General features: G+C 35.7%; 1 protein-coding gene across 18 annotated transcripts in view; it reads left to right on the forward strand.

The window, feature by feature from the left end:
• Nucleotides 1–19,341, forward strand: part of PLEKHA5 (pleckstrin homology domain containing A5) — a 243,905-nt gene that overhangs the window by 200,064 nt on the left and 24,500 nt on the right. For 9 of the 18 annotated variants that reach the window (XM_041735427.1, XM_041735431.1, XM_041735435.1 and 6 more), the window contains 5 exons: nt 7,636–7,737; nt 11,186–11,297; nt 12,588–12,634; nt 13,391–13,579; nt 14,416–14,533. In XM_041735427.1, coding sequence (XP_041591361.1) covers nt 7,636–7,737; nt 11,186–11,297; nt 12,588–12,634; nt 13,391–13,579; nt 14,416–14,533 — 568 coding nt within the window. The remainder of the gene's footprint in view (nt 1–7,635; nt 7,738–11,185; nt 11,298–12,587; nt 12,635–13,390; nt 13,580–14,415; nt 14,534–19,341) is intronic. The other 9 variants (XM_041735432.1, XM_041735438.1, XM_041735436.1 and 6 more) reach the window with 1 other exon arrangement.

The following is a 19,341-nucleotide window of genomic DNA, read 5'->3' on the forward strand; positions in this document are numbered from 1 at the left end:
GCTTCTCCCTCTGCCTGTGTCTCTACCTCTCTCTCTCTGTCTCTCACGAATAAATAAATAAAATCTTTACTTAAAAAAAATGTAGTTGGGAGCCATTTTATGATTTGGTATCTGTTTTAAAAAATTCTGAGGATATACAATGTTCAATTGAACTGTTATTTTTTCCCTTACCAAATGAGTTTAGTAACTTAAATTTGATCAGTAGGTTTAAAAATGTTTCAGTAGAGGGTGCCTGAGTGGCTCTGTCAGTTAAGTGTCTGACTTTGGCTCAGGTCATGATCCCAGGGTCCTGGGATCTAGCCCTACATCAGGCTCCCTAAGTAAGGAGCCTGCTTCTCCCTTTCCCTCTGCTGCTCCCCCTGCTTGTGCATGCATGCTCACTCTCTGTATGTCAAATAAATAAATAAAATCTTTTAAAAAATGTTTTAGTAGGAATTAATTGTTTAAATGTCCCATTTTCTGGTTGTTACCCATACGATCACTTTCCAGTTTTCTTTTTCTTTGGCTTCAGGTTATTCAGTGGTCATTATAATCCTCAATTCATTCTTCTGAGACATGTCTTACTATGTAGAATATAACTTTTGCCATTGTAAACTTATTCATATTTGTAGCTCAAGGCTACAAATGATCCTTAACAGCATATGGCTGACATTCAGTGGATGTTGACTAGATTTAAAATTGAATTACATTTTTTTCTGGCAGAATCCCAGAGGATTCCTCTGGATTCTTTCACAGTTGATTGAGGTCATTGGTTCAAATCCAAGTCATGAAGTATAAAAGATACAAGAGGTTTAACATTAATGGTTCTATAGATCAAAGCTTTGATTCTGAGAATATCTTCTCCTCACCTGGTTGGCCATTTAGGTACATAAAACTGGGATTAACACAAAGCAGACATGTAAAACAGTCTCCCCATTATGTTTTCTTTATTTTGGTATTCTATCTTTCCTCTATTAGCCCCATCCAACAAACTTACATACTTTAAGCACATAATGCCTCTGTGTTCTCACTTTGCTTCTACTTCTTACCTAAGCCTGATTAGTGAGAAAAGTTGTAATAATAATCAGTGATGCTTAAAATTTTTCAGTGTGTCACTGTCTTAGTTTGGGGTCTTTTCTGAAAGCAAAGCCCAAGATGAGGAACTGGGTTAAGATGGCTTATTTAGGAGATGATTCCAGGAATCATAATTAATAAGGAACAGAATCAACACCAAAACCAAGGACTTTTTAATTCCAAGGCTTTTCTACTTTCTACTCCATTTCACTATTTATGTAGTCACATAACCTGTATTTTCCGGAACTTGGAATCAAATTTAAATTATCTTACTCAAAAATCCAAAACTGGAATTTCAGACATCACAGAGCAGATGTAAAGGCCTCCCATTCATCTTGAATCATGTCCTAGTACTTTGCATTTATCCGCTATAACATAATACCAATATATGAAGTAATAAGGGTAATCAGGAATATTTCTTGGAGCAGTTATTGGGTGCTAGATTCTAAGTACTTTACGTGCATAATAATCCTCATAACGCCTTGGCATGGGTACTATTATTGCAGTGGCTAAAAATGGAAAACTGAGAGAGATTACCCAGGATTACAGTGAATAAGCAGGATGTATATAGACACCCATTAAACTGGTTTGTGTTCTTAGTTGGATTCTGGCTAAGAGAACCGTAAGTAAACAGATTTTAGACTCCAGGGGATATACTAGAGTTTAGGATTATAAACTTACAGGGACACAGAAGCAGAACTTAACTGCCTTGGGGAGAAGCTTGCACATTAAATATCTTCATATACTCATTCATTCTCAGTGTAATAAAGAGTTTCTGAGAAACATGGCTATAGTAAAGTGTTATTTTTTATAGTAGTTCATCAAAAACCCATGGATTGGCATGAAACCTGTTTTGAAAGATTTTTATTTTTTAAAGGTTTATTTCTTTATTAGAGTGAGCACATGCATGAGTGGAGGGAGGGATAGTGGGAGAGAATCTTCAACCAGACTCCCCACTGAGTGCGGAGCCTGCACAAGGCTAGATCTAATGACCCATGAAATCATGACCTGAGCTAAAACCAAAAGTCAGACGCTCAACCAACTGGGCCACCCAGGTGCCCCAAGATAATTTTTTTTTTAAGATTTTTATTTATTTGAGAGATAGCATTGGCAGCAGGGGAGAAGCAGAGGGAGAGGGAGAAGCAAACACCCGCTGAGGAGGAAGCCTGACACAGAGCTCTATCCCAGGATCCTGAGACCTGAGCTAAAGGTAGACACCTAACCATCTAAACCCAGGCACCCTCAAGATAATATTTAAATACCTGGTTATTTTATAATTATAATACAACATCCCCACCCCCAAAAAAAGAGATAGTCAGATGTGATATGCCTCCTGATGTGCTGCAGTAGAAAGCACGCAATGGTAGTTGTGAGGTATTTTTACCAAAAAGTCAAATCTGAATCTCAACAAGCTTCAGTATGTAACTGCGAATTTGTAGGAAATAAAGGGAAACAGAAGAGCATGTAAGGAATACCACAGGAATTCAACTAGCAAAATGTAGAATAGGAGAAATTCTGAAGAGCAAGTGACCCAATCTCATTCCCATATGAGTAGCAAGGGAATAGAGAAGAGGATCAGGGAAATTGTTGTAATTTTCTTTTAAAAATTCTTAAGGAGAGGGCACCTGGATGGCTCAGTCAGTTAAGTGTCTGACTTCAGCTCAGGTCATGATCTTGAGGTTCTGGGATTAAGCACCACCCACATTGGGCTCCCAGCTCACTGGGGAATCTACTTGTTTCTTTCCCTCTATCTCTCTCACTGCTTGTGCGTTCACACTCTCTCAAATAAACAAATAGAATCCTTAAAAAGAATTATTTTTAAGGGGTATATGTTAAGGATTTTTAAAGCAAGAATTTCCACGTTATTTTTTCATTTTGGTTTCTTTTCCTTAGAAATACATTCTAAGGGGCGCCTAAGTGGCTCCATTGGTTAAGCCTCTACCATGATCCTGGGATCCTGGGATCAAGCCTCATGTTTGGCTTCCTGCTCAAGAAGGGGTCTGCTTGCTTCTCTCTCTCTCTGCCCTTCTGCCCCTCTCCCCTTCACCCCCTGCTGGTACTCTCTCTCTCTCCCAAGTAAATAAATAAAATCTTTAAAAAATAAAATAAAATAATAAAATAAAATAAAATAATAAAATAAAAGGGGTGCCTAGGTGGCTTAGTCTGTTAAGCATCTTGCCTTCAGCTCAGGTCATGATCTCAGGGTCCTGGGGTCAAACCCCACCTTAGGCTCTCTGCTCAGTGGGGAGTCTGCTTCTCTCTCCCTCTGTTTCTCCCCCTGGCTTATGTTCTCTCTCAGTCTCTCTCTCTCTCAAATAAATAAATAAAAATTTTGAAATTTAATAAATAAATAAGAAATACATACTGAAGTACTTATGAATGAAATGATATGATGCTTTGTGTTTGCCTTAAAATAATCCCGCAAAGATAGAGTATGAGTACTGTAGATGAAAACAGACTGGCCACATATCTGCACTGTTGAATTCGGAGCGGGTCTTGGCTTTTGTGTATATTTGGAAATTTCCATTGTGTATGCCTGAGAAAGATTAAAAGAAAATCCACAAAAATGCTAACAAAAGCGTATTACAATAATAGGTATCTTTTCTTTTTCTTTCCCTGTATTCTAGTTTTTCTACATTTATAATTGTACAAATTTATTTAAACTTGCATAATAAACAATAACCACTTTGTTTGAAATGGAAAATAGTTTTATTTCAAAGATATTAGAAACTACAGATACAAGTTAAAGATTATAAATAAAGATTACACATTTATAAGTATGTAGCACATTGTGTTGCTGTCCCCATGGGTGGATTTGGTTGTAAATTGCCATTGATATTGGATGAGAAAAGGAGGAGTACCTGGCTGGCTCAGTCATTAGAGCGTCCAGCTCTTGACCTTGGGATAGTAAATGCGAGCCCCACGGTTGGGTGTATAAAAATTATGTTATAATAATATAATTATTAAATATATAATAATATATTATTATATTATATATAATATTATTATATATTAATTAATATATTATTAATATATTAATATATTATATATTATAATATATAATAAATTATATATTTAATTTTTTTAATTTTTTTTTTTAATTTTTTTATTTATTTATGATAGTCATACAGAGAGAAAGAGAGAGGCAGAGACACAGGTGGAGGGAGAAGCAGGCTCCATGCGCCGGGAGCCTGATGTGGGATTCGATCCCGGGTCTCCAGGATCGCGCCCTGGGCCAAAGGCAGGCGCCAAACCGCTGCGCCACCCAGGGATCCCTATATATTTAATTTTATTAAAAATAAAATCTTTTTAAAAATTATATTATAATAATATAATTATTAAATATATAATTATTAAATATATAATAAATTATATATTTAATTTTATTAAAAATAAAATCGTTTTTAAAAAAGGGAGGGGGGGAAGGAAAGGAAAGGTCGTCTTATTACATTAAAAACTTGGAGATGGGGGAAAAAAAACTTGGAGATGAATCATTAGTCCTAATACTTTCTTAATAAAGATCATAATCTGTGTTCATTCTGGCTCCATTGTTAGGTATTAAAATCCTCATTTTACTTGTTCCACATCCTAAATTAGACTAAGTCAAATTTTTGAAGTTTTCTGCCATCCCTGTAACAATCTTAAACGTGCACATACTTTTTTTTTTTTTACCTTTGTTAAAGTATAACATATTCTCAGAAAAGTGCACAATTTAAGTGCACAGATGTGGCTGACATCCATATCAAGACATTGAATTTTTACTAGCATGCCAGAAACTCCCCTTCCGGTGACTGCTTCCCTAGAACACCACTACCTGATTTTTCAACTATATGTTAGCTTTTTGCTTATTTTTGAACTTTATAAAAGGTTAATCATGTAGTATATACTCTGGCTTCTTTCAACATTGTGAGAGTCATCCATGTGGTTGTAGATTGCAAGATTTTTCATTTATTCTCCTAACAGTATATAACATGAAACTCTCCACATTTTTCATCAAAAACACTATTTCCTGACTTTGATACCTGTGACTTTACAATAATTGTATGTTTAAAAGTCATTACCCCTTTTAACTGCCTTATTGTACCTGTATATTATCTTCTTGACAAAAAAAAACAGTAAGGCTGTATTTAAAGATATTCAACACGGTGCTTGTGTGATCTATGAATTCTTTAATGAAATGCTCAGCCAGGGGGAGGAGGTTGGATGGATGGGGTAACTGGGTGATGGGCACTGAGGAGAGCACGTGATGGGATAAGCACTGGATGTTATACTATATGTTGGCAAACTGAATTTAAATAAGAAATTTTTTAAAAAATGCTCAGCCAGGTATTGGGAGAAACTGATGTTATGCCAGTGCTGCCCCTTTTCTTGGTGTCCTCTGTTGATTTGTGTTCTGCCCACCCATAATCATGTTTGAGGAGCCCAGAAGTAAAGGCAGAAACAGGTAAGCTCAGTAGGATTATGGGACTCAGGCCAAATATTACCGTGCAGTGGCAGGACTTTGCAGGCTAGAAAACTTGAAAGTATATTGTGGGGCAGCCCCTGTGCCGCAGCGGTTTAGTGCCGCAGCGGTTTAGTGCCGCCTGAAGCCCAGGGTGTGATCCTGGAGACCTGGGATCGAGTCCCACATCGGGCTCCTTGCATGGAGCCTGCTTCTCCCTCTGCCTGCCTTTCTCTCTCTCTCTCTTTCTCTCTCTCTCTCTCTGTGTGTGTGTCTCATGAATAAATAAATAAAATCTTAAAAAAAAAAAAAAGGAAAAGTATATTGTGTTTCTTCGCCTTTAAAATAATTTCTAGCCCTCAGTCTCTGACTCTGGAAGGTATGTTTCTGTACTTTTAGGATAAGAAAGATAAGGATTCTTACCTTCCTAAAATGTTCTTACATTTGGATGCCTCTATAGCCTTTAGACCCACCCTAAACCTGGCTTTTCTACAAAAGAGGCTAGGTGTTAGACTGCCAATGCCATCCTACTTAATTGCTGGGCTGCCATTGGGTCTGGAGATAATAAATAAATAAATAAATAACCAACCAACCAACCAACCAACCAACCTTATTTATTCAGGTAAAAATAGTTTGCTGAAGCCAAGTAAGAAGACTAATATTTACACAATATTGATGAGATAAAAATCTTTAGTCCTTTTTCACTTTTACCTTTTAAAAATTTTATTCATTGTGAAATCAGTTTAATTCATTGTGAAATCAATTACCTATATAATATAGAGATGATAAAAAATCTCCAGTGGTGGGGGATCCCTGGGTGGCTCAGCGGTTTTGCGCTTGCCTTTGGCCCAGGATGTGATCCTGGAGTCCCGGGATCGAGTCCCATGTTGGCTTCCTGCATGGAGCCTGCTTCTCCCTTTGCGTGTGTCTGTCTCTGCCTCTCTCTCTCTTCTCCCTCTCTTTCTCATGAATAAATAAATAAGTAAATCTTAAAAAAAAAAAAAAAAGGACAGCCCGGGTGGCTCAGCGGTTTAGCGCTGACTTCAGCCTAGGGTGTGATCTTGGAGACAGGGGGTCGAGTCCCACATCGGGCTCCCGGCATGGAGCCTGCTTTGCCCTCTGCCTGTGTCTCTGCCTCTCTCTCTCTCTCTCTCTCTCTCTCTCTCTCATGAATAAATAAATAAAATCTTTAAAAATAAAAAAAAATAAAAGGACAACCCTTAAGACCAAACTGTTAAGATTATTATGTAACATTGTATCAACTACTCTTCAATTTTAAAACATGTTTAGATTATTTTAAGTAATATTAATTACTTAAAGTAATTTTCCTCCATTCTCAGTTCCCTCTTTCCTTATCCTAAGACTATTGCTGTTAAACTGACATTTCCCAGGGCAGGCTTCATTCATCACAGTTCAGGGCATGAAATCTTTGGTCATGGAAGGTTCTTAGACAAGAGTTACTAATTCATTTTACAACAGTGTTCAGTATTTGTTGTTTATGCTACCTGTGCAGTACCACACTAGATACTAGTGATAAAACTAATCAGAGTCCATGCCTTACTTTATCAATTTGTTGACTTCATAGAACTCTGAAATGTATGAAGAGTAATTACAACCCATAGAAGAGTACCTACAGTACCGTAGATAGTATCCTGAAACAGTGAGATGGTATTTTTGACCATATAGAGAATCATTCCATATTCAATAGATGGCAGGTGGTTAAAGACCAATGTGAAAATTTCCTCTGTGATTTTAGGGTGAGGGGGTGATTTTTTTCCAAAGGAGAAAAATAACACCTATATTGAGTCTTTATGAGCAGGGTTTCACCGACTTGTTTAGCTGAATTAGGTTTATTACATTACTGTAAATTCCAAGTAGAGATATGTCAGGCTTCTGGTGTTACTGAAAATCCAACATGCTAAAACACAACCTATTTAGTGTTTTTTTATTTATGGAGAAATTTTAATCATGACAGATAAGAAAATGCTTTATACAGTAAAGAAAAGGAAAAATAAATTACAAAAGTTTTTATTTTGCCCAATATACACAATTTTCTAAAACCTAAAAAGTTTGTCATTACAGTAATAACAATGTAAAGGCACATTTTCCCCATTAAAGTAATTAACACTCTTTGATTTTAGGAACTGGAACGAGCATGGAGAGAATATGATAAGTTAGAATATGATGTAACTGTTACCAGGAACCAGATGCAAGAACAGCTAGACCGCCTTGGTGAAGTTCAGGTACAGAAATGAATGGATTTTTATTGCATTGTCTCAACTGGCTTTGACTGATACTGTACAACCCACCTTGTTAGATTTGTGCATACCCTTAATAGTTTTTACATTACTAGCCACTTAAGACCTGGGTTTAAATACTTCCAATGATAGGAATCCTACTATCCCACAAAGTAGCCCATCTCTCATCGTTTAAAAGTGTTCTTTATTCTATTGGGCACATGGTATGATACCTTCCATGTTTTGGGCTCTAGCTAACTATACTGAAGTTAGTATTGAATTGTTGAATTAAATGGATTATTCAAATAAAGGATAATTTATCTTTTTATAAAATTTATCCTGATCCAGAGCACCTGGCTGCCGTAGTCAGTACAGTGTGCAGCTCTTGGTCTTGGGGTTGTGAATTCAAGCCCCATATTGGGTATAAAGATTACTGAAAAATAAAAAAATAAAAATGTATTCTAATCCATTCTATATAAATGCCTCTTATATCAAACTATTTTAGCCTATTGACTTTTGCTAGGTTATTGAATAAGGGAAGAGATACAGCAGTGCTTAGTTGTATCTTCCCCTATTGGGTAAAAAATCCAGTTGTGTAAACAGTCAGATCTGGCCAAGTGTTAATTTTCTTGTTTGTAAAATAGAAACAATAATAAGTGTTGCTCTGACAAAGGGAGATAATAAAAGTCACTTCATGCTTGTGACCTTCCTTATATAACTTTGGTCATCTGCATTGGAAACCCTATGGACTCAACAGACAAGTCAATACAAAGAATAAAAGTTAATAAGGTTGACCTGAAGAAAACCAACTCTCTTCTATTGGTGGTGTCCAGTATAGTAGCCACTAGCCACCTGCCATTGTTGGACACTTGCAGTGTTACCAGTGTCACTGAGAAACAGAATTTTTAATTGTATTTCATTTTAGTTCTCTAAATTTAAGTAACTACATGTGGTTGTAACATTTATTTTGAACAGTGGAGTTAATACTAACTATAGTAGGAAAAACAAAACTGAAATATCTAAGAAATAACACAGTGTTCAGCAGACTGTTCCTGTGAAAGATCAGATCCTAGACTGTTTTAGGTGTTGTAGATATATGTAACCTTGGGCAGCTTTAGTGTTTTATAACCCCTGAAACATGTGAAAATTCATTTTTAGCTTTCAAGCCAAACTTTACCTGATTTAACTTAACAAAAAATGTTCATCGTGAAAACATTATGTATTATAGGATATAAGACTTGAATAAATAGAGACATGGATATGGTATACCATGTTCATGGATGGCCCGATTTAATATTCTCTCAATGAAAATTCTTTGAAAAAAAATTCTTTGAAAAAATTAACAAAATGGTTCTAATATCTTAAAGGTATAATGGACACTTGATCAGGATGAGCACTGGGTGTTATTCTATATGTGGGCAAATTGAACACCAATAAAAAATAAATTTATGAAAAGAAAAAAAAAGTATAATGGAGGCCACAGTAGTTACTATTTTGAAAAATTAGAGAACTAGAAGGCACATACTAAGAGATATGACATTGCACATATGGGAAGCCTGGGTGGCTCAGCGGCTTAGCGCCGCCTTCAGCCCAGGCCGTGATCCTGGGCCCCAGAATTGAGTCCCACATCGGGCTTCCTACATGGATCTCCCTCTGCCTGTGTCTCTGCCTCTCTCTCTCTCCTCTCTGTGTTTCTCATGAATAAATAAATAAAATCTTAAAGAAAAAAAAAGCATTGCACATAGACCAGTTACATAACAGCTCTGCACTCCAGTTTTCACAACTGAAGTAAAATAAAAATAATAGTGCCTACCTCTATTATTTATATATTGACTGTATATATTGATTATTATAATGAATAAATATGTTGATTTTTTGAAGCACTTAGAATAGTATCAGGCATATAAAACATACTGTATAAGTATTTATTAAATAAATAAGTAAATGGGGCACCTGGCTGGCTCAGCCGGTAAAGCAGGTGACTCTTGGTCTTGAGATTGTGAATTCAGGCCCCACATTCAGCATAGAGCTTACTTTAAAAATAATAATAAACAAACAATGAAGGCAACATAAATTTAAAAGGTAACATGGGGGGGGTGCCTGGGTGGCTCAGTTGGTTAAGCGTCTGCCTTTGGCTCAGGTCAATGTCTCAGGGTCCTGGGATCGAGCCCTAAGTCAGGTTCCCTGTTCAGTGGGTAGTCTGCTTCTCCTTGTCCCTCTGACTTTCCCCACCCACACTGTGTGTTCTCTTTCTCTCAAATAAATAAAATCTTAAAAAAAAAAAAAAGAAAAAGAAAAAGAAGACGACAATGACTTCATACTGGGGAGAAGTATTGTAGACCACTAAAATTCAACAAGAGTTTCTATTTAGAGCTATAAGAAATTTTTTTCTGATTTGGAGAAGTGATACATTAGAAGAATGGACAGAGAATGTGACTAGTTAATCTATAGAAAGTAAATTCAGATCGCTAATAAATGTTTGAATATTGTTCAAAGTCTCCAGTAATCAGAGAATGCAAAGTAATACAAAAATAAGATTTTCATTGTACACCTTTCAGATAGGTAAAACTATATATTTTTTAAGTATTTAAAAAAATACTATATATTCTATATGGAACATGTACACATATCTGATTTCTATAATTGAAATTCACTCCCTAGAAGTCTGTCAGTATTCACATCTATGGGTAGTCATTGTTTTTGGGTCTTGTGTGAATACTACTTTCTTTTATGTTGATACTTCCAACCCTGTGGCTTGGAAAACTGGATAACTAAGGTTCTGTAGTGCCTTTTTGAAGCAGCATAGTACATAGTCTTTATGTTTATAAACTTCTAAAGAATACTTTTCACCCCTTGGAGGGCTTTTTAGCTGTATTGACTATTTTTAATATCTAAAACTGATACTCAGTGGAAAAAAATTTTTTTGGTTACTGTGACAATTTTGTACTTCATTGCCCTTTAAAAAAATAATAAATTTACATTCTAAAAAATGGTATTTCTTGTTATCCAAAGTATCAATAAGAGTCATAGAGTTCTATTAGAATCTTACTGAAAACCAATATGATCTTATTTTCCAGAACTTAAGAAATTATTATACCTCCCATTTTTTTCTACTCCCTTAAAATTTTTTTTTTTTAGTTTCGTGAGTGTTTATTTTGTTCTGTTTTCTTTTTGGTTTTGTGTTCCAATTTTTTAGTCCCTTGTGGTCAGCACTAATGCAGGGCAAAATTTATTGAAGAGATGTGAAATAGTGCACTTAAGTCTGAAAATTGAATTTTTTTTCTTTCTCTGCTTTATCAAAGGCCAGAGAAGTTGCAAAAACGGGAGAGTCACATAGATCATATTAAATATTCTCAAAACTTAATCCACTGCAATTCTCATTTTTTAAAATATATAATTAGTGGAATTTACAGCTTTATTTTTTTTTCTGTATGTGGGCTCTTTTTACTGATAGACTGAATCAGCAGGAATTCAGCGTGCACAGATTCAGAAAGAGCTTTGGAGAATTCAAGATGTCATGGAAGGACTGAGTAAACACAAACAGCAAAGAGGCACTACAGAAACAGGTAAATTAGGAGCACCTGGGTGGCTCAGTTGGGCTCTCTACTTAGCAGGGAGCCTGCTTCTCCCTCTCCCTCTGCCTGCCGTACCACCTAGTTGTTCTCTCAAATAAATAAAATCTTAAAAATAAAGTAGAGAAGTAAGAAACAGGTAAATTAGCTTTTCTGTGGTAATTGACCATAATACTACATCTAACTGGAATGACACAGGGCGCCTGGCTGGCTCAGGCAGAAGAGGATGCAACTCTTGATCTCGGGATCATGAATTTGAGCCCCACATTGGGCATAGAGATTACTTTGCAATAAATAAATAGACTTTTTGATTAATTAATTAATTGAATGACCTATAAATTGGCTTTCTTTTGTTATATTAGTGGATTTTTGACATCAAAAACAGGCATTTTTGTGACATTGAATCAGTACCTAACTCTATAAAGTAAGAAGCACAAGTTCTGCCAGCCTTACCCACAACAAAAATAAATTGCTGTTTTTTGTGTATAATTATACACATATATATTGTTTTGCTTTTATGAATTTTTCCCCACAAAAAGTGGAATCAATGTATACTTATTTTTCAACGATTTGGTTTTTTTCTCCTTAACAATACAATGCAATAATAACTGTGTAAGAATCCATTGTATAGGTGAACTATAATGTATCTCTGTGTTGTTGAACATGGAGGTTGTTTCCAGGTTTGGGGTTTGGTTTTTTTTCCTGTCATAAGCCATGCTATATATAATTGTATATATTACTCCATGTCTGTGTGTGTGTGTGTGTGTGTGTGTGTGTTATTGTATATATAACTAAACACACATGCTAGTACCTGTGGATTACAAGAAGTAGAAAATGAGTACACATCTTCCATTTTGATAGGCACAGCTAAATTACCCTCCTAAAAAGTTATACTGAATTACATTTACAAAAAAAAAGAAAAAAATTACATTTACATTATAACTGCTTCAGAAAACCCATTTCCCTATACTCTTATTTAAACTAGATATCTTAATTTGTATTTTTTAATGTAATTGGTTTCAAATTCTGCAAATATTAATAAACAAGGGATTAGAAACTGAAGGCCTCATTTAAAATAAATGAAATAGGGATGCCTGTCTGGCACAGTCAGTAGAGCATGCAACTCTTAATCTTGAGGTTGTAAATTTAAGCCCCACTTTGCGTGTAAAGATTACTTGAAAATAAACTCTTTAAAAATAAGTGAAATGAAATTGTTCCTTTTTTATGTAGATTTAAAGAATATGTTTAGTATAAATAGTTATGTTTTTTTATTTTTTTTAATAGGTATGGCAGGGTCAAAGCCTTTCTCAACTGTTAAGTACAAAAATGAGGTAAGTTTGGATTGTTTATCTCTAAATTTTTTAAATGTGTAAAACATGAATTAGAATTTAAGTGTCTTCTTTTCATAACAAATATATTTAAGATTGTTTTTTAATCTTGAAATTTCACTGATTGAGTAATTTGATACTTCTAACAGATGTGATTTTTCTTCCCTTAATGCAATAAAAAATTAAATCACTACTTTTCATCTATGTTAGAACTTTAACATTGTCATACTTTTTCTGATATAAGTAATTTGAATATTTATCATTGTTTCTTACTCTTGGTAAAATTTGTAGGATGATTGATAGATAAGTTAGCCATGTGTCATGCATACCATTAAAGAAATTACAACTACAAAGAGATACTGTCAACCTAATTGAAAGCATCTGTGGTCTTGAATTTTGTATTAAAACCAATCAAAAAGAAATATTTATTTTTTTCTCAAAATTGCAAAAAGAATAAGCAGTAAGATATTTAAATGATTTTCTTCATTTTCAAAGTGAAATATGGTAGTTTCATACATGTGCTTTGATGTTGAGCTTCAAATGAAAGCTAACCTAAAAATTAGATAAAACCGTATCAAGACTGAATTACTGGCTATCATAAACATTTTTTATTTTACTTTTCAATATGAGACTTTTGGCTTGGCAGTGTCCCTTTAATTATATTAAAGTGCATTTAAGTTAACTTACCATTGCAAAGAATTTCGATATACTTAACTCAGTATGCTTATCTAAATAAGGTGACTATTCTACAATCTTTAGGAAGAGGAAGTAGCCCCACCTCGTCCTCCACTTCCTCGGTCCTATGACTTTACAGAGCAGCCTCCCATTATCCCCCCTCTGCCCAGTGATAGCAGCTCCTTGCTCTGTTATAGCAGGGGCCCAGTCCATCTGCCTGAAGAAAAGAAGATTCATCAAGTTCAAGGATACCCAAGAAATGGATCTCACTGTGTAAGTGGCTTCAGTAGCCACAGAATAATCAATCCTGTACCTGCTCCCTCATTTTTGAAAGTTAATTTATTTTACACTCAAACTTTTTATTTATCATAACCCCACTTTTTAGCCAATGTTTTTCTGTTTGTTTATATATAATGTTACCATTTGTGTTTTTTCTTGTTTTGGTTTTACCATTCTCATTTTTTAATATTTTTTACAGTTTTAATACTTCATAATTTCATATTTTTAATAAATGTTTTTGTAAAGTGATTACTTTGCATTGGCCTGAGAAGTCATATGTTTATATATACCATTTCAGGATATTAGAGACAAAATTTCCTTGGATCAGACAGAAGGGAGAACGAAAAATATTGCTACTAGGGATAATAAAAGGGTTGGGATATGGGCAGTTCCCTCTAGGAACTATTAGAGAATATGAACATGGCCAAGGATCGACGTTACCCATGGAAGCTGGAAATAAGAGGTTTGGGATTAAAACAAATAAGTGTAAAATGTGATAAACTAAAAGATAATTAAGGGGATAAGGAATAGAACTAATTGAATTAAAATAATTATTTTCAGGCCTCAGTTTTACTGTAATAAAAAATATTCTGATGACTTTGTCCCTAAGAGGAATATTCTTAATTTGAAAACCAAAACTTTTACAGATTAAAGGTATTTCAGATATTTTTTTCCTACCTTAGTTGTAACATATATATCAGTTGTACCTATATGCAAGATAGCTGACTGAGGCTTTTAATTTTCAGGTTTTGATCTGAGTCTTTAGAGGCAAACATTTTAAAAGAAACTTGTCGCAATTTTTTTTTTTAAATGCACGTCTTCCTTTCAAGGGTCCAGATTATAGACTCTACAAGAGTGAACCAGAGTTAACAACAGTGGCAGAAGTTGATGAATCTAATGGAGAAGAAAAATCAGAACCCGTTTCAGAAATAGAAACTTCCGTTAAAGGTCAGCATTTGGGATGTTTTATCTCCTATGTTTTTCAGACATACTAGCAATAAACTCAGTTTACATGTTGGCCCAGTACATATACAGATCTACAATTCCTGTTCTGAAATCTTTGGAATCCAATGAGCTTCTAAACTTAGAAGTTTCAGATATTAGGAAAATAACATAACATAAAGCACACATTATATGTCATCTTGACTAGGCATGAGGGCACCTCCCCTTTTGAAATTAATTAGTATTTCTGGAATATTCATCCTAAGTGGGATAAAGACTAAAAAGCTTCATATCAGTCCACGGTAAGTTTTACTGAGAAATAAGTGTGTGCCAAACTTTGGAAAGTTTTCCATTTCCTGAAATTTTGGGGTAGGGAGGTTTAGGCTTACTTCAGTTTCAGCTCCCCAGCTGGCTCATTCGGAGAGCAAATGACTCTTGATCTTGAGGTCATGAGTTGGAGTCCCACGATGGGTGTAGAGTTTGCTTAACCAAATAAGTAAATTAACAGATCCCATGAAATAATACTCTTTACTGGGTGTACTCTGACTTTTTTTATTTTATTTTTTAACAGAAACTCCTTATTTTTATTTCTTTTTTCTTAAGTTCATTTATTTATTTATTTATTTTGTGGTCTCTACACCCAACGTGGGGGTGATGAGTTCAACCCCAAGATCAAGACTTACAGACTCAGGATGCATGGGTGGCTCAGTGGTTGAGCATCTGCCTTGGCTCAGGGTGTGATCCCAGATACTGGGATCCAGTCCCAACATCGGGCTCTCTGCGGGGAGCCTGCTTCTCCCTCTGCCTGTATCTCTGATTATCTCTCTCTGTGTCTGTCATGAATAAATAAATAAATCCTTAAAAAAATAAAAAAGACTTGTTGACTCTTCCGAATGAGCCAGGCAGGCACCTCTGATCCTTTTTTAAATACTGATCATTCTTCAGAGTTCTAAAGAAAAAGAACAGATGGGGCCTTATTCAAGATAGGAAAGATAGGGGCAGCCCAGGTGGCTCAGCGGTTTAGCGCCTGCCTTCGGCCCAGGACATGATCCTGGAGTCCTGGGATCGAGTCCCACTTTGGGCTCCTTGCATGGAGCCTGCTTCTCCCTCTGCCTGTGTCTCTGCCTCTCTCTCTGTGTCTCTCATGAATAAATAAATAAAATCTTAAAAAAAAAAAAAAAAAAAGATTGGAAAGCTAGAAAAGACCAGATATAGTACAGTGCTTCAATCTTGTTTGGATTTTGGTTTTTAAAAAATCTCTAGGAGCATCTGATTGGCTCAATTAGTGGAGCATGTGGCTCTTGATCTGTGGGTCATGAGTTCAAGCCCTACATTGGGTGAAGAGATTTTTTTTAAATGAGTACAGTTTTTTCTAAAGATATTCTTGGGACAGTTAGGGAAATGTAAATATGTTCTAGAGATCAACAGTAAGTAATATTGTGATTATATAGGAGAATGTGTAAATGGTTCACCAAAAAGAGGGTATGTGTGTATTCACATACAGTTGATTTGAACAACATTGTTTTGAAATATGAGGGTCCACTTAAATGCAGATTTTTTTTCAATAAATACTGTATAGCACTAAAATGTATTTTCCATATGGTTTTCTTAATAGGATTTTCTTTTGTCTAGCTTACTTCAGCATAAGAATACAGTATATAACATACAAAATAATGTGTTAGTAGTTACCGGTCAACAATAGGGTATTAGTGGTTAATTTTTTGACGGATCAAAAGTTATATGCAAGGACACCTGGCTAGTTCAGTTTGAAGAGCGTGTGGACTCTTGATCTTGGGGTCATGAATTCAAGCCCCATGTTGGGTGTATAGTCTACCTAACAAAAAAAAACTTACATGCAGATTTCCAACTACATGAAGCAGTCAATGTCAGTAACTTCTATGTTGTTTAAAGGTCAACTGTACTTACAAGAGATAAAGTGAATATGGCAAAATGTAATTTTTTAGAAAAATAATTATTGATCATTACCCACCAGACTGATTTTTTTAGAATCTGCTAAAGGATCACGAAGTTTGAGGGACCAAAAAAAAAAAAGTTTGAGGGATGCCTGGGTGGCTCATTAATTTAGCGCCTGCCTTCAGCCCAGGATGTGATCCTGGAGTCCTGGATCAAGTCCCGCATCGGGCTTCCTGCATGGAGCCTACCTATGTCTCTGCCTCTCTCTCTTTCTTTCTCACTCTCTCTCTCTCTCTCTCTCTTTTTCTCTCTCTCTCTCTCCCTCTCTGGGTCTCTCATGAATAAATAAATAAAATCTTTAAAATATACATATATATAAAGTTTGAAAAACACTAAGTGGTAACAGTTAGCTTTTCCCATAATTACAATATTTTTTTGTCTTCCATTTTCAGGTTTTGAGGGTATTCTTGTTTTTTCCTTAAAAACATTTTTGCCATGTTGAAAACATATGCCAATATCTATACACCTTTCTTACTCTCATGAAAATCATTACTTCTCCTTACTGAAAGTCTTTATTAGTTTTACCTTTTCATACACAGATATGTTAAACAGTCTCATAGTCTTAGCCATATCATATTATTATAAATAACACAGGAAACATTAGATTGCAAACAAATGTTTTGGCAGTATAACTGACTATACCCTGGCCATTTCTCTTATAGAAAGTGATTCTAATTGCTGGTTGATATCATTTTAAATTTACTGAGAAGCTTCACCAAGTTGAGGAAAAGTAAAGAAAGGGATGCTCACTTTATGTGCAGGGCGTGCCTTAGTTTGCTTGGTTGCCATAGCAAAATTTCATAGACTGAGTGGCTTAAACAACAGAAATTTGGGACGCCCGGGTGAGTAAGCAGTTGAGTGTCTGCCTTCTGCTCAGAGCGTGATCTCGGTCGGGGTCCAGGGATCAAGTCCCTCATCGAGCTCCCCACAAGGAGCCTGTTTTTCTCTCTGCCTATGTCTCTGCCTCTCTTTGTGTCTCTCTCTTGAATAAATAAATTAAATATTTTAAAAAAAACAAATTTATATTTACATTCTAGAGGCTAGAAGTCCAAGAGAAAAGTCTAGCAGGGTTCAGTTTCAGATGAGGATTCTCTTCCTGGCTGGCAGATGTCTGCCTCTTGCTATACCCTCACATGGCCTTTTTCTGAGTACAAGGAAAGAGAAAGCATATATAAGCTCTCTGATGTCTCTTTTTATAAGGTTACTAATCCTGTCGGATCAGGGTCCCACCTTTATGACCTCATTTAAGGTTAATTACCTCATTATAAACTCTGTCTCCAAATAGACTCACACCAGGGGTTAGGACCTCAACATGAATTTTAGAAAGACAGAAACAGGAGGCTGCCATGCTGAAGAACATGGCTAGGGAAGTGTGGCCCAGTGTTTTCAGCCATAATCCGGGGAGCAGCAGATGGTTCCAGACATTGGACTATGAAGGGGGCCAGGTGGAGGCCATGTTGGATCGATACTTTGAGGCTGGCCCTCCCTAGCAGGTGACTGCCTCCCCTGACCCAACTGCTTGCCTTAGCCCCATTTTGCTAATTCTTCTAATCCCAGACTCTGTCTTAGTACCCTTCCTACACCTCATAGCCCCAGTACCAAATTAAAAGGTATGTTTAAAATTCTTGGGGGGGGGGGAAGAATTTTAGAAAGACATAATTCAGTTTATAACAAGAGGGATCCGGGATCCCTGGGTGGCGCAGTGGTTTAGCGCCTGTCTTTGGCCGAGGGCGCGATCCTGGAGAACCGGGATCGAATCCCACATCGGGCTCCCGGTGCATGGAGCCTGCTTCTCCCTCTGCCTGTGTCTCTGCCTCTCTCTCTTTCTCTGTGTGACTATCATAAATAAATAAAAAATTTTTTAAAAAAGCAAAAAAAAAATAACAAGAGGGATCCAGTAAGTTAAAGTGGAACACTAAAATGCCTCATGACAGGACAAAGCTCAGAACCTGAACAAATTAGGAGTCTGATAGGACACCCCCTCAAGTAAACCTGGAACCTGTGAGGGCCATACTCTCAGTAAAAACCAATTAGATTTCATCAAAATGTAAAACTTCTGTCTTATTAGAATGGGAGAAAATATCAGTGTATATGTATCTGACAAAGACTTTGTATTCAGAATGTATAAACAACTCTTGCAAATCAATATAAAGACAACCCAATAAAAATAGGCAAATGACTTTTAAACTTAACATATAAGGTATAGGAGCATATGAAAAAGTTTACAACTGATCGACCATAAATGCAGTTTTGATGCAAATAAAATCACACTTCACACCTTCTGGAATAGCTAAAATTAAGACTACCACGTGTTTGTTAGGACGTGGGATAGTTGGAACTCACATACGTTTTTGGTGATGGTAAAGGATAGAACAACAGTTTGACAGTTTCTTACAAAATTAAAATTAAATATGCAATTATATTTAGGAATTCTATATATTTGCCTAAGAAAAACGGAAACATTCCTCAAAAAAACTTACACAAGGATTTTCACAGCAGTTTTAATTCATAATATCAAAAAGTGGGGGCAACTCATGTCTGTAAACAAGAGTGTGGATAAATCGTGATATCTTCATATAGTGGGATAGTCCTCAGCAATTAAAAAACACTACTGATAGATGTACATGTGTTACTCTTAGTAACATGTATAAATATAAAAAAATTACGTTAAGTGAAACAAGTCAAACATAAAGGAGACATGGTAGTGTATGATTCCCTCGTATTAAGTTTGAGAATAGGCAAACTAACCTATTGGTGATAGACAACAAAGAAGTGGTTGCCTTTGGCAGTAGGGTAGGATTGACTGGAAGAGAATCTTGTTCAGTGATGAAGATGATCTT

This window comes from Vulpes lagopus, chromosome 21, assembly GCF_018345385.1.
Source record: "Vulpes lagopus strain Blue_001 chromosome 21, ASM1834538v1, whole genome shotgun sequence".
NCBI lineage: Eukaryota > Metazoa > Chordata > Mammalia > Carnivora > Canidae > Vulpes > Vulpes lagopus.